The sequence below is a fragment of the Embiotoca jacksoni genome, unplaced genomic scaffold, assembly GCF_022577435.1.
Source record: "Embiotoca jacksoni isolate LCO1_2020_lvr unplaced genomic scaffold, fEmbJac1.0.p SCAF_9, whole genome shotgun sequence".
NCBI lineage: Eukaryota > Metazoa > Chordata > Actinopteri > Embiotocidae > Embiotoca > Embiotoca jacksoni.
In genome coordinates, this window is record NW_027185447.1 from 10,930,062 (window position 1) to 10,946,743 (window position 16,682).

General features: G+C 40.5%; 1 protein-coding gene across 1 annotated transcript; it reads left to right on the forward strand.

Moving 5' to 3' along the window:
- On the forward strand, positions 1–16,058 carry erbb3b (erb-b2 receptor tyrosine kinase 3b). The gene is made up of 28 exons (XM_069140946.1): positions 1–247; positions 2,309–2,463; positions 2,590–2,776; positions 3,837–3,962; positions 4,050–4,112; positions 4,354–4,472; positions 5,796–5,937; positions 6,165–6,278; positions 6,367–6,484; positions 6,565–6,638; positions 7,008–7,098; positions 7,748–7,950; positions 8,259–8,391; positions 8,492–8,585; positions 9,719–9,876; positions 9,984–10,040; positions 11,609–11,750; positions 11,876–11,995; positions 12,130–12,228; positions 12,399–12,584; positions 12,688–12,843; positions 12,972–13,047; positions 13,172–13,318; positions 13,408–13,505; positions 13,589–13,765; positions 13,874–13,945; positions 14,254–14,545; positions 14,702–16,058. Exons 1-28 carry the CDS (start codon positions 169–171, stop codon positions 15,622–15,624), a joined length of 4,401 nt encoding a protein of 1,466 aa, XP_068997047.1. The 5' UTR covers positions 1–168; the 3' UTR covers positions 15,625–16,058.
- The last annotated feature ends 624 nt before the right edge of the window (positions 16,059–16,682 follow it).

Sequence of the window (16,682 nt, forward strand, 5' to 3'; positions counted from 1 at the left end):
TATCTATATATCTATATATAGATATATATATATATATATTTTTTTTTTTTAGCTATTTCTATATTTTCTTTTGTACTTTTATGCTTACCTTCCCAACACTGACTGTTTGGACGACTACCTAAACCCATGTGACATGCTGATATCTCGGTGAGCAGGTTCGACATCAACATGGATCAGTGGCGAGGCTTATTACTGTGCATGACTTTGTTGTGGAAGCTACAAGCAGCAGCACCCCAAACGCACGAAGGTAGGAGAATTCATAATTCAATATCAAAAACTTTGTCTTGATTGATTCTGCTATTGTAAGAGCTCAACTTCACTCAACTTCACCTGTTTGCAGTTACTCTTCAGCATTATGTTTTGTGGAACAGAATAGACTAAACTAGACTAGAGTAGAATGATTAATAACACATTTAGAGTTGTCAGGAGGATCATTGTCACCCTCCTTTTCTTTGTTTCAGATCACACAACACTCTCTGTTCTCTTCCTTGAGAGCTTTTTTACTATTGTGTTTCATCAAGGCTGCAACAACATATCACCACTTGTTTAACAGTAGTGATAAATAATACCGATGTTCGACGATAAATAACAGGACGGTTGTAAAAAAAAAAGCCACAGAGGACACATAGACTGTATGAGAGGACAGTAACACTTTACCTCAATTGCCCCTATTTACTGTTAACTGTGTGAGCACTGTACACATTTAATACATGGTTTGTGTTACACTATAATGTGGTTGTCAGCACTTACAAGGACATTAATGCACAGTACAGTATTTGTCAACATTTATAACTTCCTATGAAGACATATTTCATAATATTACAACTGTTTTAATATTTATATTCCCCTATTCATTTATTCACCAGCTTTCATTGAGGCATTTACCAAATGTTTTATACTGCTTTGAAATGCTAAATAGGGGGATTTAAAGTAAGATAATGTCAGTAGCAATGATAAAGTAATGCACCTAAATAATCACCTTTTTAAAAGTTTAAAGTTTTAAGGTTTTAAAAGGTAATTTTAAGTTTGAAATACATGTGTTTTGTGCGTGCATACGAGTTTTAATAGTCATAATAGTAAAAATGTCTTATGCTGCTCTTCCAGATTAGTTTAGCTCTCCACTCAGTGTCAGTGTTTACTTAGGAGAATCATGCACAAATAAACAAGTGTATGAAGACACGACATGTTACAGTCAACTGTCAACATGCAACTCTCCATTCTTACCCTTGAAAGTACATGCAACAAGCCTTAAAGGTTGTTTGAGTTCATCAACTTCACTATAGTTGTGCTGGTGGAGGATTCTGTTTTATACCTGCATGGTCATAATGAGGACATGAAATGTGACTTTTATTGACTGCTGCAGGTGTCTAATCTTTGCATGTAAAGGGCCAGTGCCACAATTTTTGTTGGTCACTTAGAGGTGGTGTGCATATCTCTTTCCGTTCACGATATTTCCCTCCCCGCTGCCAGAATGTCCTACTCACACATGGCCCTTTGTCTTTTGGTATGATCTCAGCAACACACCCTACACACACAAACGCGCGCGCACACACACACACACACACACACACACACACACACACACACACACACACACACACACACACACACACACACACACACACAGAGATAGACAGACACACAGATAGACAGACAGACAGACAGAAGCACTGTCTGTCACTGCATCACTCTTCACTCAGTGAGACACACTGTCCACATTTATAGTTTTATCACAATGAGCCACTTTGTCTGAGAAAAACCCTGCTCCCTGGACCCTCGCCCTCCTCTCCATCAGCCTCGGGCCTGGACTGCTGCATGTACCGCAGTTACAGCCTGCCTGTTTCATTCTGCTTCATCTCAAACTCTGCAGCACACACAGCATCAGGGAGACTCACCAAACACATGACCAGTGAAGAAACAAAACAACCCAAAGCACTTATATTCATCATTTGTTCAGCTTTAAAAGGCTATTGGTGTATTCTTTACTTTTCTCATTGTCATATACATTCCATTTGCTTTCATTCATTTCTTAAAGAAATTAGAATATTCCTAAAATTGAGTGCAAGGAGAGGATTTTGTTCCACTAACTTTGGAGTATAATCACTTGATTTGTCTTACTGGACGTTACATGTCATTTATACACAGAATGAGGACTTTGTAGGAGGTTGTTTGTAGCCAGTATGAACAAGACAAATATTGACAGGGACCAATAACCCTTCTGATGTACATATAGGTGTTTGAATACAAATAATGTTTTAAAATAGATTTGAGAAAATTTAAGGCCATCCTTCATCCTTGTGTGTGTCAGAGGTGTGTCCAGGTACGCAGAATGGTCTGAGCTCCACAGGCTCTCAGGAGAATCAGTACAACCTGATCAAGGACCGATATGATGGCTGTCAGATCATCATGGGAAACCTGGAGATCACTCAGATTGAGAGCAACTGGGACTTCTCCTTCCTCAAGGTAATCTTCATCCTTCTTCACTCCATTGTCTTTTAGCTGGTTTGTTTGTACGACACCACAGAAGTAAAGTAGATCAAATCATTTCCTTGTGGTCTCACATGCTGACTATCATCTTCTTCCCTGCAGACAATCCGCGAAGTGACTGGCTACGTACTCATTGCTATGAACCACATCCAGGAGATTCCTTTGGGGCAGCTACGAGTCATCAGAGGAAACAGCCTGTATGAAAGACGCTTTGCCCTCTCGGTCTTCTTCAACTACCAGAAGGACGGCTCTAACGGTCTGCGGCAGCTGGGGCTCACTAATCTGACAGGTTAAAGATCCCGTCCAGGGAAAATCCCATTTTTCACTTTGATAATATGTCCATGGGAAGTTTTTAATATGCTACAAGACATATCATGAGCACCAATATCAGTTAATGCAATTGTTAAACACCTCTGTTTTGGAACTGCAGTGACAGCATGTCTGAAAAACAGATTCAAACAACCACGGTTTCATATACAACAACTTAAGGAACCAATCACGTCAACTTGTGTGGTGAGGCTTTTCATATGATTGAGTTGCCAACTCGAGCTGTAGGTGGGGACCAGTATAGATCCACGGGTACTGAATGAAGGCAAAGGTGTAGGTTCTAAGTCACTTTAAGGCAGCAGGAGACCAACAAATACAAAACCAGGACCCTCAAACTAAAGCAATAAATTAAGTAAAAGGGCACTTGGAGAGTACAGACCTCTATCAAGGCCAAAAGTCAATTCTTCGATGATGTGCAAATCTGCAATCCCAACCACTATATACTGTATGTTTAAATATTCCAATTGGTACCGGTTCTGCCTAATGAACCTCCTGTTCAAGAGTGCTCTGTAATGACTGCCTGCTGTATTAAGTTAGAGTTAAGTACATGTGTAATTCAGAGGATTAATGGTACCCGTTAATATGGATTGTGAGTTGGACTCACTTCTAGAATTGCTTATGTTTTGCCTTTATTGAACTTAACCGCCATCAACTTGATCTTAAGATGTATTTTGCTATTTTGCAATATTAACTGAATTCCTCTTACTGAGGTGGGTAGAAGGGCCGAATCTTGTTTTTGTTATATTTTCTCTTTCTCTCGAGCATTATACTGTATTTCCTGGAAACTTAAAGACTTACAAAAAAACTGCACACAACCTCTTCAGCCTTTGTAAACTGCATTTATCAGAAGAATTTTGACACAAACTACTTCCCGGATTGTGATTAAGTCAAAAAATACCCCAAAAGTAAAACATGCTTTATTATTATAAACTGATCTACCTGCCATGTTACTGTAACATCTGCTAAATGTGTTGTTTGTTTTCTCCCTGTAACTTGCATCACGTTTCACCCTTTCATCACAGAGATTCTGGAGGGAGGAGTGCAGATTATCAACAACAAATATCTGAGCTATGGACCCTGGATCTTCTGGCAAGATATCATCCGGGACAACAGTGCTCCTATTGACATCCAGTACAACGGAGAGAGAGGTCACTATTAGGATGATTCTATTTCACCAATGATCTCTAGATTATTTTTTCCTAGATGCACTCTTTCTGTGTCTTCCTTTCTCTCAGGCCCGTGCCACAAATCTTGTAGAGATTATTGCTGGGGGCCAAATAAGGAGCAGTGTCAGATCTGTGAGTGCCTGATTGTTCCGCTTCTATTTTTCTCCCTGATTTTCTTTCCTCCTCCCTCTTTCACTTCACTGAATGTCTCAGACACACAGAAATACACAGAGAAGGAGACACTCTCTCACACACACACGCACGCGCACGCACACGCACGCGCGCACACACACACACACACACACACGCGCGCGCACACGCTCACACACACCTTGGTGACCTCTGTTGAACCCGTCTCTCCTGTGTGTCTCAGTGACGAAGACGGTATGCGCTCCACAGTGTAATGGCCGCTGTTTTGGGACCAGCCCCAGGGACTGCTGTCACATAGAGTGTGCAGCGGGATGCAAAGGCCCTCTGGATGTGGACTGTTTTGTAAGTGCTTTGTCTTTGACTCTCTACAGGAATTTGCTGATAAAACCAAGAGAAAGGAAGTCTTTGTACAATATAGTGTCAGTTTATATTCTTCATAATATGAATTATATGAGGGGTTGAAATCCAAACTGCTTTCTGTCCCTTTTAGAAAAATAATTTGCTTCCTCACACTTCAATTCCCATTTGAGTCTTTGTAAGAGGCTATATATAGTATATAGATACATTAATGGTAAAGGGTCAAAGTCTTTAAGGACGTCAATGTTGAAATTCCATAATTCACCTAATTGTAAACTTTGCACAATTAGATTTATTAACAGTAGCGTCTTCCAGACAGCTACTGTTTTTGTTATAGTAATTTTACTATAGTATGCATATCTCCATGAATAGCCAGCCCCCCTGTAATATTTGTCAAGGTATCAATGTGTGTAATACAGTTGTGCGTCAGAACTTTTTTTTTTTTACTGGTGCAAGTAAATTAGTCTTTTTGAGAAAATATGTAATTTGATTTTTTTTTTAACAACTTAGCTTGTGAATGGAAAACTTTGGTGCAGCAGACTTTAAAATACTGTGTATCTGGACAGTAAACTAGGCCAAGCGTGTACAATCATGCTAGTGGCTCTGTGAGGCTGTACTGGGACGGCAGTGCTTTGAGCTGAATGCTAACTCTTAGCATGCCAATATGCTGATGTCAATTTAGCATGTGCAGTTTATTAGCATTGAACACAAAGTACAGCTCAGGTTAATTGAAATGAATTAAAATTTGAGTTGTGACGGTGACAAAGTTCCTTACTTTAATTAATTGTAATTACTCCCGAGTTGAACATGCATCTGTGCACCAAATTCCACACCTATTCATTAAATAGTGGTCAATACATTTCATTGAAAACCAAAAATCTCAGCTTCTCAGCGACATGAGGGGATCATCAAAATCTGAAAGATCCAACCTCTGGGGGCCAAAAAGGTCGGTAGAAGATTTAATGGCGATCAATATTAAAGGAGATATTTTAGTGTGAAACAAAGTGGAAGAGTGACTGGGTGATGTCATCTATCTGTGCAACTATCATGCCTAAAATTCAGTGTAAAAGCTGTGTTAATATGGAAAGCAGGCAGAAGTCACATTAAACAAAAATTATTTGTATAATGAGATAAATTTCATAAAAACCATGATTATAAGCTCCTTTAAGATGATTTTTTTTTTTTTTTAATTTTAATGGGCTTCAGGAGGCATAAGTTTGACACAAGTGATGTTGGTGTTTACAAATAGATATCGCATTTAGTAAAGAAATTGCTCCAATGTAATTGTCTGTTTGTGTACTTGTAAAGGCATGTCGTCATTTCAACGACTCCGGAGCCTGTGTCCCCCAGTGTCCCCAGACTCTGATCTATAACAAGCAGACGTTTCAAATGGAGACCAACCCTAACGCCAAATACCAGTACGGATCGATCTGCGTGTCTCAGTGCCCCAGTGAGTGACCTGATTGTGTGTTTGTCTGTTTGTATACTCAACAGGTTTTCTTGTTGCTACATATGCCGTGTAGAGCATACTTTAACTATTTCATGTGTCCTGTGCAACTCATAGAATAGCATTAATACTGCAAAACCTTATCAGCACTGGAATAAGTTATCATTCTAATAAACATTGCCAGTGGTTGCCGTGTCTTGCTGCAATGTATCTCCTCTGCTGTGTTTTAGCTCATTTTGTGGTGGACGGCAGCTCCTGTGTGAGCGTCTGTCCACTAGACAAGATGGAGGTGGAGAGAGAGGGCCAGAGGCAGTGTGAGCTCTGCAGTGGACTCTGCCCAAAAGGTTGAAACTAATAGACACTTTCCACTTCCAACGCCAAGTTTATTTGTCAGTAGTCAAAGCTAATGCTGGATTTTGTTCATCCCTGTAGTGTGTGAGGGCACCGGTGCTGAGAACAGACAGACTGTAGACTCGAGCAACATTGACAGCTTCATCAACTGTACCAAGATCCAGGGCAGCCTTCACTTCCTGGTCACAGGGATTCTCGGGTAATTGTATATGTTGAAGGATCTCAGAGCGCAGTGCTGCACAGTCTGCAGATTCTTATTGTGTGTTTTATTCTTCACAGGGATGACTTTAAAAACATCCCACCTCTGGATGCCAAAAAGTTGGAAGTGTTCCGCACCGTCAGGGAAATAACAGGTTTGTATATACAATAAAGTTTGGTCATGTTAATTAGGGGTAATAATATTTAATTGTCATATTGTGTGTTTTAGCACACTCAACTCCAAAATGCACATAGTTTCAGCCATTTGTTAAAGTATCCCGGTGGGTTTAAGACTGATTTTCTCTCTTTCCAATGAGCTTTACTTTAAACGATACAGTCTTGTAAAAACAAACTTATTTGAGGTGACTGAATAGTCACAGACCTACAATCATGCAAAAAAAGCTTTTATTCATCCATTGTTATATGCTCTACTTCTGAAAATTTCCATTAGTCAATCATAACATGCACAATGTAATATGGTTCTTAAAACATACTTTACTATCATCACTGTGTTTTATTCTCAGATATTCTAAACATCCAGTCGTGGCCCAAAGAGCTGAATGACCTGTCGGTTTTTTCGAGTCTCACTACCATTCAAGGGAGGTCGCTCTACAAGTAAGGCTTGATTAAATGCAGTAATTTGTAAAACTGAAAATGAGGAGCATGTTTATATATGCATCAGGCAAAGCCTTGGTAAAACAAGTAGTTTCTTAAATTTGAAAAGAGCAGATATTTAAACAGCACAAAGGTCATTATGATTACATATTAATTAGAATTTAATGAAAAAACAGAGGACAGATCGAGTGACTGTGAGGCTGTAAGCACCTGCTCTATTGCTCAGGACGGTTCTGATGTTTGTGTTCTTCCCCGCACAAATATGCGTCTGCGTGACGTGTTTAAGTGTGTTGCATTATCATAATTATTATTATCACTGTGAATTTACACCCAACAGTCTGTCGTTTTCGAAGTGCTGCTCTGTTAACATTTTCTAACGCTCTCTTCCGTCTCCGTGCTTCACAGCTGTGAACATGTATGGACTATGTGTGTATCTGTGTGTGTGTGTGAGTGAGATTCCCCATATTAACACTGACATCCAGACAGCAGCATGCCATTATAAGGCTTATAACTAAACATTATATGCAGATTAAAAAAAAAACAGTGTCTCAAAGTTTGATTCATTTTTTGCTTTATTGTAACTATTTCTCCACTCATTCTTTTTGTCCGTTCTCTTTTTGTCTGAATCCTCCAACCCTCCAAACCAAAGGCGGTTTTCTCTGATGGTGATGCACATCCACACTCTTACCTCACTGGGTCTGCGCTCTCTCCGGGAAATCAGCGATGGCAGTGTGTACATCAGTCAGAACGCCAACCTCTGCTACCACCACACTGTAAACTGGACGCAGCTGTTCAGAGGGCGCAGAGTCCGAGTCAACAGCTTCAACAACAACAGGCCGCTGGCAGAGTGTGGTGAGGCGAGCTGGGGGACAGAGAGAGAGAGAAAAAAAACCTCTGCTACAATCAAAATGAAATGTTTCATTTGTTAATCTCTGAACTAAATGGGAGCTATATGTAACAGTTGAAGGAGCATTATACAATCAGTGACTTTTAACAAATCGATATATCAAATATGATTACAGTCAGAAACATTTATTCTTCATCATCTTTTATTATTATGGTATTTTGCAACTTTTATTAGTTTGAGTGAAATGTAAAAATGGTTGATGTTTTGCAGCAAGCAGGCTCCTGATGCACTTCTCACATGGTTGTGTGTGCAGTTGCAGAAGGGCATGTGTGCGACCCGCTATGTTCAGACTCAGGCTGCTGGGGCCCGTGGCCCGACCAGTGTCTTTCCTGTAGGAACTACAGCCGAGACGGCACATGCGTGGGCAGCTGTAATTTCTACTCCGGGTCAGTAGTTACATGTTGATGTTTTTGTCAATGGTGTTGTTTGTGTGTCCAACGTTTTCCCTTTATGGAGTGCAATGTCTTCTGAATATTGTGTCCGCAGAGCACCGAGGGAAGTTGCAAGACCTGATGGCGAATGTGTCGCCTGTCACCCAGAGTGTAAGCCTGAGACTGGGAAAGCAAGCTGCAGCGGACCGGTAATCACTGGATTTGATAATACAGGGAGTTTGTAGCCCAGTGCCTTTGTATGAACCCTCACTGGCATTTGACTATTAACCTGTTCCTAACATGAGTCCAAAAATAGTTCTTTAAATTTGTTCTGCTGCACTGTTTTCTTGAACAGTCTTACTAATATCACCAATATCTTTCCAAACCGTGTCCTATTACAGTCCAACTTTTAACATCCAGAGGAAAGAAGAAACTCTGACTTCATTGTATCCCCCCATTTCTGAACTTAAACTAATCAAAGTGATGTACACTGAAAACATGAGTTGCTGTCAGGGGTGAAGAACCATTCATATCAGATCCTATGACCACACTGTAGAAATAATCAATTCAAATCCTGTATTCAAAGCTTCCCTTAAATTAAAGTATTAACAACAAAATGTACTTATGAAAAGGTTTCAGCTTTGTGACATTTTCCAGCTCATCCATGAGGGTTTTTAAATAATTTATTAATCTTGAAATATCAGAGAATTTTCTCAACCCATAAAGTAACAATTAATTCTTTTAAAGTAACATTTTGATCAACTCATTTGCAGATACATGGTTTTCATTAGACAGGAGGGATATGAATACGTGTAAAAGTAACTTGTAACTAAAACTGTCAAACAACTGTAGTAAAAAGTAAATTATTTGCATAAAAGATGCTGTGCAGTAGTAGTATAAAGTACCATAAAAATCTAAATACGCAAGTAAATTACAAAAACCTCAAATTTGTTTAGTACCAAAGCAAATGTACAATGTTACATTCCACCACTGGTTGTTGTTTGCCGTGGATTGAAAGAAAATCAAAATGATGACCATCTGATCTATGGAAATGATTTTTAATCTTCTCAAACAGCTGTAACCTTTCATGTCTGTGTAATACCTTCCGTATGATGTAAAACTGACAATAAACCTCAGCAAAATGTTGTCAAAGTCACTGCTCTCTTCCTTTAATAAATGTAGTATTGACTTTCTGCCACTTGTTGCCCATTAGGGTACAAATTATACTGAAAGGCTTTAACACTGTCTCGGTTCGCTGCTGGTTTAGCTTCCCAGCAGAGTCTGTCTCACTGTCACCATTTCCCCTCTATATTATCCGTCTTCCCTTCTCTTTCTTCGGTAGGGTGCAGATGAGTGTGTGGCTTGTGCCAACCTGCAAGACGGTCCTTACTGCATGTCCTCTTGTCCCACTGGAGTGAATGATGGACAGAGGGGGCTGATTTTCAAATACCCCAACAGGGAGGGTCAGTGTGAACCATGCCACCACAACTGCACACAGGGGTGAGACTGGACTTAAAGTGTTTATATTTCTGTGTTTCCATGTATTGAAATGACACAAATATTGAATCTCTGACTGTTAAATATCACTGTGCCTTTATATGTTTTAGATGCTCTGGCCCAGGACTGAATGACTGTTTGGAGACAGGGAGACTGGTCGTTAGTAGGTGAGTGTTTCCCCCTGCTGGTCAACATAAAGCATTACACTTTGATGTCTGATTTCTCCACAACTCAATTAAATTGCCATTTGGCCAATCTGAGCACAAATTGTAGCACCATCAGAAAAAAAAAAACAACCTGCATCTCATAACTTCCCAATCAGCACTTCTAAATATTTTTTTGGAAATATTTTTGCCAAGTAAAAACAAAGAGAGTCTGACAGAAAAGTCAGATTAGGCTACATCATGAAAATGACCCCTTTGCCTCTATTTATCGCTTCCCTGTAAAATAATTGAAGTATCAGGTTGAGTTTCTGTTTTTATTATGTAAAACTAATCAAAACCTTTTTAATATGTATGTAGGCCTACTCTGTAGCTTATATTTTAGGCTAAAGTCTGTGTATCTCGTATGATTCCTGGCAGATAGAGTGCTTTCCGATGCCTCATGACATTTTTAAGAAATCTTTATTATTAAGAATTTATTGCTGAGAAATCAGTCAGAAACGGACTTCAAAAGGATCACTCTATTACACACATACACATTAACAAAGACGCACAACCACACAATCTTTACACACAAGCAGACAGGGAATATCCGTCTGTTTCTGGGCTGTCTGGTAAATATCCAAGAGTGGACACATGCTAGTTCAAACACATTTCAACAACACACCTCCGTTACTAATTGATCTACTTACCTTTGTGTGTTCCCGCGGCTTTCAGATTCAAACCGAAGAAACGTCCAATCAGCTGCTAAATGACGTATTGGTCATGTGGCTCTTACGAACGAACGTAAAGATGATGTGCAAAAATAAACTTTGTACATTATGTGAGGGCATTGTTTGATCATTACGAAGGAAAATGTTTTTAATCTCTTTTTCTCTGTTCTGAAAAATTATTGACTACTTTGGGGATGAGAAAATTTAATTTATTTTATCTGTTGCATAATCAATTAGACTGGTGGGAGGGGCTTTACAGAGTTCAATAGGCCGTGAAAGGTGCGGGAGTCTGGGTGGGTTTGGTTACCACAGAGTTAACAAATACTTTAGCTACGTGCACTGTTAAATTATTTGTCTTCAGAGCTTTTTTTTCCCCCATATCAACCTTTTTATATATCTTTGCCACCAATCTGCACTTTTTAGAGGTGAGCAGAATAAACCTTAACCATTTCTCTACCTGCTACTACATCTATGTGTTGGTCATACATAAAAGTTATGTAATAGGCTACTTAAAAAAGAAAGTGTTTGCCAGATGAAGAGGCTATGACAAATAAAATTACCCCATTCAATTTACCTCATTTACAGGTAGCCGATAAGTAGGCCTATCCCTGTTATTTATCGCCTCGAACAAAGTCGAATGCATTTTATTTCTCAGTGATGAAAGTCAGAATCTCTGTCTGTCTGTGCATGGCTATTATCATCTTGATACACTCCTTAGCACTGGTCTCCAGGAATATCCACCACTTTCTGCTAAAGCATGTGGTTTAATCTTGACATCATCACTTTATCTTTTGAACCTGTTTCTTTTAAGCTTGTATCGCCAACACTGTTATCTCTTTCTCTCGCCGCTTCACTCTGCAGTGGTCAGATCACAGGCATAGCTTTAGGGGTCCCGGCCGGCTTGATTTTCTGCCTGGTGTTGTTTTTCTTGGGCGTGCTGTACCACCGGGGCCTCGCCATCCGTCGCAAGAGAGCCATGAGGAGGTACCTGGAGAGTGGAGAGGTGAGACTTTAGAGACCATCCAACTTTATGAGCTGCCATACAGGCTGCCTCTGATTTGACTGCCGTATGCATTTGTTTACACCAAGAAACCAATCCCCCTGGAAAAACTGTTCTGTTTTTGGCAGAGCTTTGAGCCACTGGGTCCTGGAGAGAAAGGCACCAAGGTTCATGCCCGCATCCTGAGACCCTCAGAGCTGAAAAAGATCAAGGCCCTTGGCTTGGGTGTTTTTGGCGCAGTGCACAAGGTATTTATCAATTTCCATTTCCTACACATTCATTGATTATCCACTGGTTTGTCTATTACCATAGTTTTCTTAAACGACATTCACGGACCTGTATGAACTCATGTGACTGCAGCTACATGTAATTTGCATTCAAGGGATTTTGGACTCCAGAAGGAGAGACAGTGAAGCTACCTGTGGCCATTAAGACCATCCAGGATAGCTCAGGCCGACAGACCTTCACAGAGATCACTGATGTGAGTCTGACACTCTAACAAAAGTTAAATGTCACACAGATATCAATAAATGTGATATAATATACAGTAGGATGTGTAGTATCTCTAATTTTTTTCATAAATCACAAGATTATGAATATTTTTTAATATATACTATTGTAAATTTCACAACCGTCTTGTTTCTTGTATAGCATATGCTGTCCATGGGCAGCTTGGACCACCCCTATATTGTCAGGCTGCTGGGCATCTGTCCAGGTGCCAGTCTGCAGCTGGTGACCCAGCTAAGCTCACAGGGCTCTTTACTGGAGCACATCAGGCAGCACAAGAGCAGCCTGGACCCCCAGCGCCTGCTCAACTGGTGCGTGCAGATTGCCAAGGTGAGTGCAGCTGGAATTGCAATCTTTTTTTTTTTTTTTTAACAACAAAATGTCATTAATAAGCTGTCAGAGTTCAAGTAGAGCATTCATGTTTGTGTCTCAGGGTATGTACTATCTGGAGGAACACTGCATGGTCCACAGGAATCTGGCTTCCCGCAACATCCTACTAAAGAACGACTACCAGGTCCAGATCTCAGACTACGGTGTAGCCGACCTCCTTTATCCTGATGACAAGAAATATGTCTACACAGACACAAAGGTTGCTGTGACTCAATCAGTTTGATATGCACTTTAAATTATCAAATGGTTTTCAGTCTCTTCCAGTAATGCAATCAAACTTAAACCTTTCTACAATGCCTGTCGGGATTTTTTTTCCTCCTGATTCAGACACCCATAAAATGGATGGCACTTGAAAGCATCTTGTTTCGAAGATATACTCATCAAAGTGATGTTTGGAGTTATGGTAAGAGGCTTTGTGAGAAGTGTTACAGAGTATGTACCAATAAACTAACTTTCCTCTTGAACAGTACTGTTTGTGAATTTTGGGAAGGAGCATTTATAAATGTGGCGTCTCTATTCCTGGACAGGGGTGACGGTTTGGGAGATGATGTCGTTTGGGGCGGAGCCGTATGCATCTGTGCAGCCTCAGGAAGTGCCAAGTCTGCTGGAGAAGGGCGAACGTCTATCGCAGCCCCACATTTGTACTATAGATGTCTACATGGTCATGGTTAAATGTAAGTCAAAACATTATTCATATGCACACACCAATTCAGACACTCACCATTATCCATAACTAAATACTGGTATATATGCTTCTGTTTAGGCTGGATGATTGATGAAAATATAAGACCAACCTTCAAAGAACTGGCCAATGACTTTACCCGCATGGCTAGAGACCCATCTCGATATCTTGTCATCAAGGTGCGACCCTCCCTTGTTTTATAACTTTGTAATGTAGCTCTAATTTGCAGACTAGGGCTTTAACATTCCATATTATTCTGCAGCTGGAAGGAGAAGAAACTGCTCCGGATGAAATCCACCGAAGAGAATCAGAGCGAGGACTCCTGGATGCAGATTTAGACGACCAAGATGGGGAGGGACTGGAGGATGGTTTGGCTACACCTCCTCTCCAACACTCTCCATCTTGGAGTCTGTCTCGTTCACGGATTAATTCGTACAGAGTAATCAAACACATCTTGCCTCTAAAAGATTGACTGGTTTCAGACTTTTGTCACTGGATCAGTGCCAAATCAACCAGTGCATAATAGTTTTTCCTCCATGATTTGTAGAGTGGATCGTCTCAGGCCGGACCAACTGGATACCTACCAATGACACCGAGCCCTGTATCAAGCATGCGCCAGGTGTGACAGACACACACTTTTACACAAATGCATGCAAAGATATTGTATTCCCATCGTATACGTCTAATGCCAGTGGATTCTTTGCATTTCACAGGTGATAAAGTTTATATAAATAGCTGTAACTCTGAAGAGCTTCACTTTAATATTTTAATATTTTAAATACTTTAAGATTTGAATACCTTAGTATTAAAATCAATATTATGACCTGGCACTGCCAGTAGGTCATTACCTCATTAAGTAAGGCACGTTGAAATGAGTTATTCTGATTGGATTCATTTTTAATAGCAGTCTTGGCTTTTCTGTCTCAGCTGTGGTTTCACAGGTCTCGACTGAGCTCAGTGCGGACGCTGCCTGAGAGGTCAGAGGTGAGAGGGAGCGGCAGGGAGGCGGAGCTGCGTGAGGAGGGTTTACTAACTGGAAGCCTTCACAGGGCCAGGTTTGGCTCAGAGAGGAGTACTGCTCGTGTGCCCAACAGTCGACACAGGAAGCTTTCAACAGCTTCAAGTCCATCCTCATACAAGGGGTGGACGGCAGAGGAAGAAGAGGAGGTGGACCACTATGGCTACGTCCTGCCAGGGTCACCTGGTACACCAGAAAGAGGTAAATAAACAGCAGTAAAATAGGAGCATGCTGACTTGTCCTGTTATTTTACTGGTTGTTTTGTTGCCTTTGAAAAAGTACTGTTAATTAGAGCATCAATAATTTATAATCACAACTTCTTCCCCATTCTTCTTTTTTCTTCATCTCTGTTTACAGTCTCCAGAATCTCTAGTTCTGGCCGAAGAAACTCAAGACTCAAGAATAATCTGTTTCTGGTGGTGATAAATCCGTCCCAGGAATATGAAACCATGAGCACAGAGTCTGGTGCTCCTCCTTGTTCGACCAACAGTGGCTCATCACCAGGGGATGATCCTACGGTGACGCTTTGTCAAAAAATCTCCCCTTTACCCTCTCCAACTTTAATGGCTCTGTTACCTGGAGAGGACATGGCACTCCAAGAAACTCGAAAACCAATCTCAGCTGTAAGGAGTGAGCAAGTGCATGAGGCTTGTAAAGGAAAGGTAGCAGAGCAAAGAGACTCGATAGAGAAACATCAGCTCTCCAGAGACTTTCATAGTGAGATTAAAGTTTCGGATGACCAAAGAGGGAAAGCCTACGGCATTGGCAGGTATGAATACTTGGATATCGGGCGCTCTGACTCTCTAGGTGTAGATGAAGCAGCACGGGAAAAACATGGGAGTCAAACATCTGCAAAGAGTGCAACAGAGACAGAGGAAACAGACCAAATAGTGGAGGTGTTGAATAAAGAGCACAAGGAGGAAGAGGAAAAGGAGAAGTGCCACAACACAAATAAACAAGCCACTCTTCAGGGGAATCTGAGCATTATGGTCATGCCCAGGCCAGATGTGCTGACAGCTGGGGGAGAAAATGTGGAGGAGTATGAAGAAATGACCGGATTTGCAGTGGTGCCTAGTGGGTGGGAGCACACAGAGTACCAGAACCTCCCGGTGAAGGGAAGAGCTGGTTCTGAAGAGATGGGCGGCGGCAGGTGTGCAGGGATCGGGGAATACATCAAGGTGTGTGCTGGCATGGGGGAACCTGGCAGCAACACATCATTTGACAACCCCGACTACTGGCACAGCAGGCTGTTCCTCAAGCCAGATGCTGTGCGCACCTAATGACGTGGACTGGGACAGACACATAGAAACTGTTGCAAGTTCCTATCATAAATTTGGGTTGTTTTATAATGTTTTCCACTTCTTTCTGAATTCTCTGTATCCAAAAAGCTTTGAGGAAAAATATTAAAATAAATCCCTCTTTGAATATTACTTCTCAGTTTTATGCAGTAAATAATAATTTATGAAAGCAACTGTGACACAGTACAGAGCCATAAAATAAAGAACATGGCAGGCTTATTGTGTGATGTCAGTCCGAAGTTTGTGGTGAGCAGCTCCTGAATTAACTATAGGCATATCAAATTTGCCTGGCATCAAATGCTTCATAGTTACAGTTTTGTCAATTTTCTATCAGTAAGGTGAGATAACCCATTCATGTTTCTCTTTCTGTGCTTTATATATAATTATTATATAATTAAATGTGATTATTTTGCAAATATCCAATCAGTTGAGTGACTGATTTGTGTCGTGTAGTCTTTTTTTAAGCATTTTCTTGGGAGTGTATTTATAAAATAAAACATTATAATGTTGATAGATCCAAAAAAAAATAACTTTTTCAGTTTTTAATCATTAATGAAAACAAACGAAACGCACATCTCCAGCTTGTGTTTGATGACACTGGCGCTGCTACGATAAACGGGAAATGGACTTGGAAGCACGTGAACGCAACGCTGCCTCGCTCGCGCTCAGATCAGAGATCATTTTAGATGTGAGCGATAATCCTCAACACTTTTCCGGTTTCGTTCAAACCAGTTTTGGAGGATAATACCGCAAAAATGATCGTGAACTCCCACATAAAAGCATTATGCAAGTCCATAGATGAGGGATGCACCAATGGAATTAATCACAACAACAATTATGATCATCTTATCATCTTTTGATACAAGTCGGTACTATCTTTTCCACGTTTCCATAATTTCTAAACATAATCACTTCCGGTAGCTTCTGAAACACATAAACAAAAATAGAAAATCGCTTACTGTCGCTTTTATTTGAGCCGAGAGTTAGTTTGAATATGATAAAGACAAGTGGCATATGTACCTTGTAATGTTAATGTTATT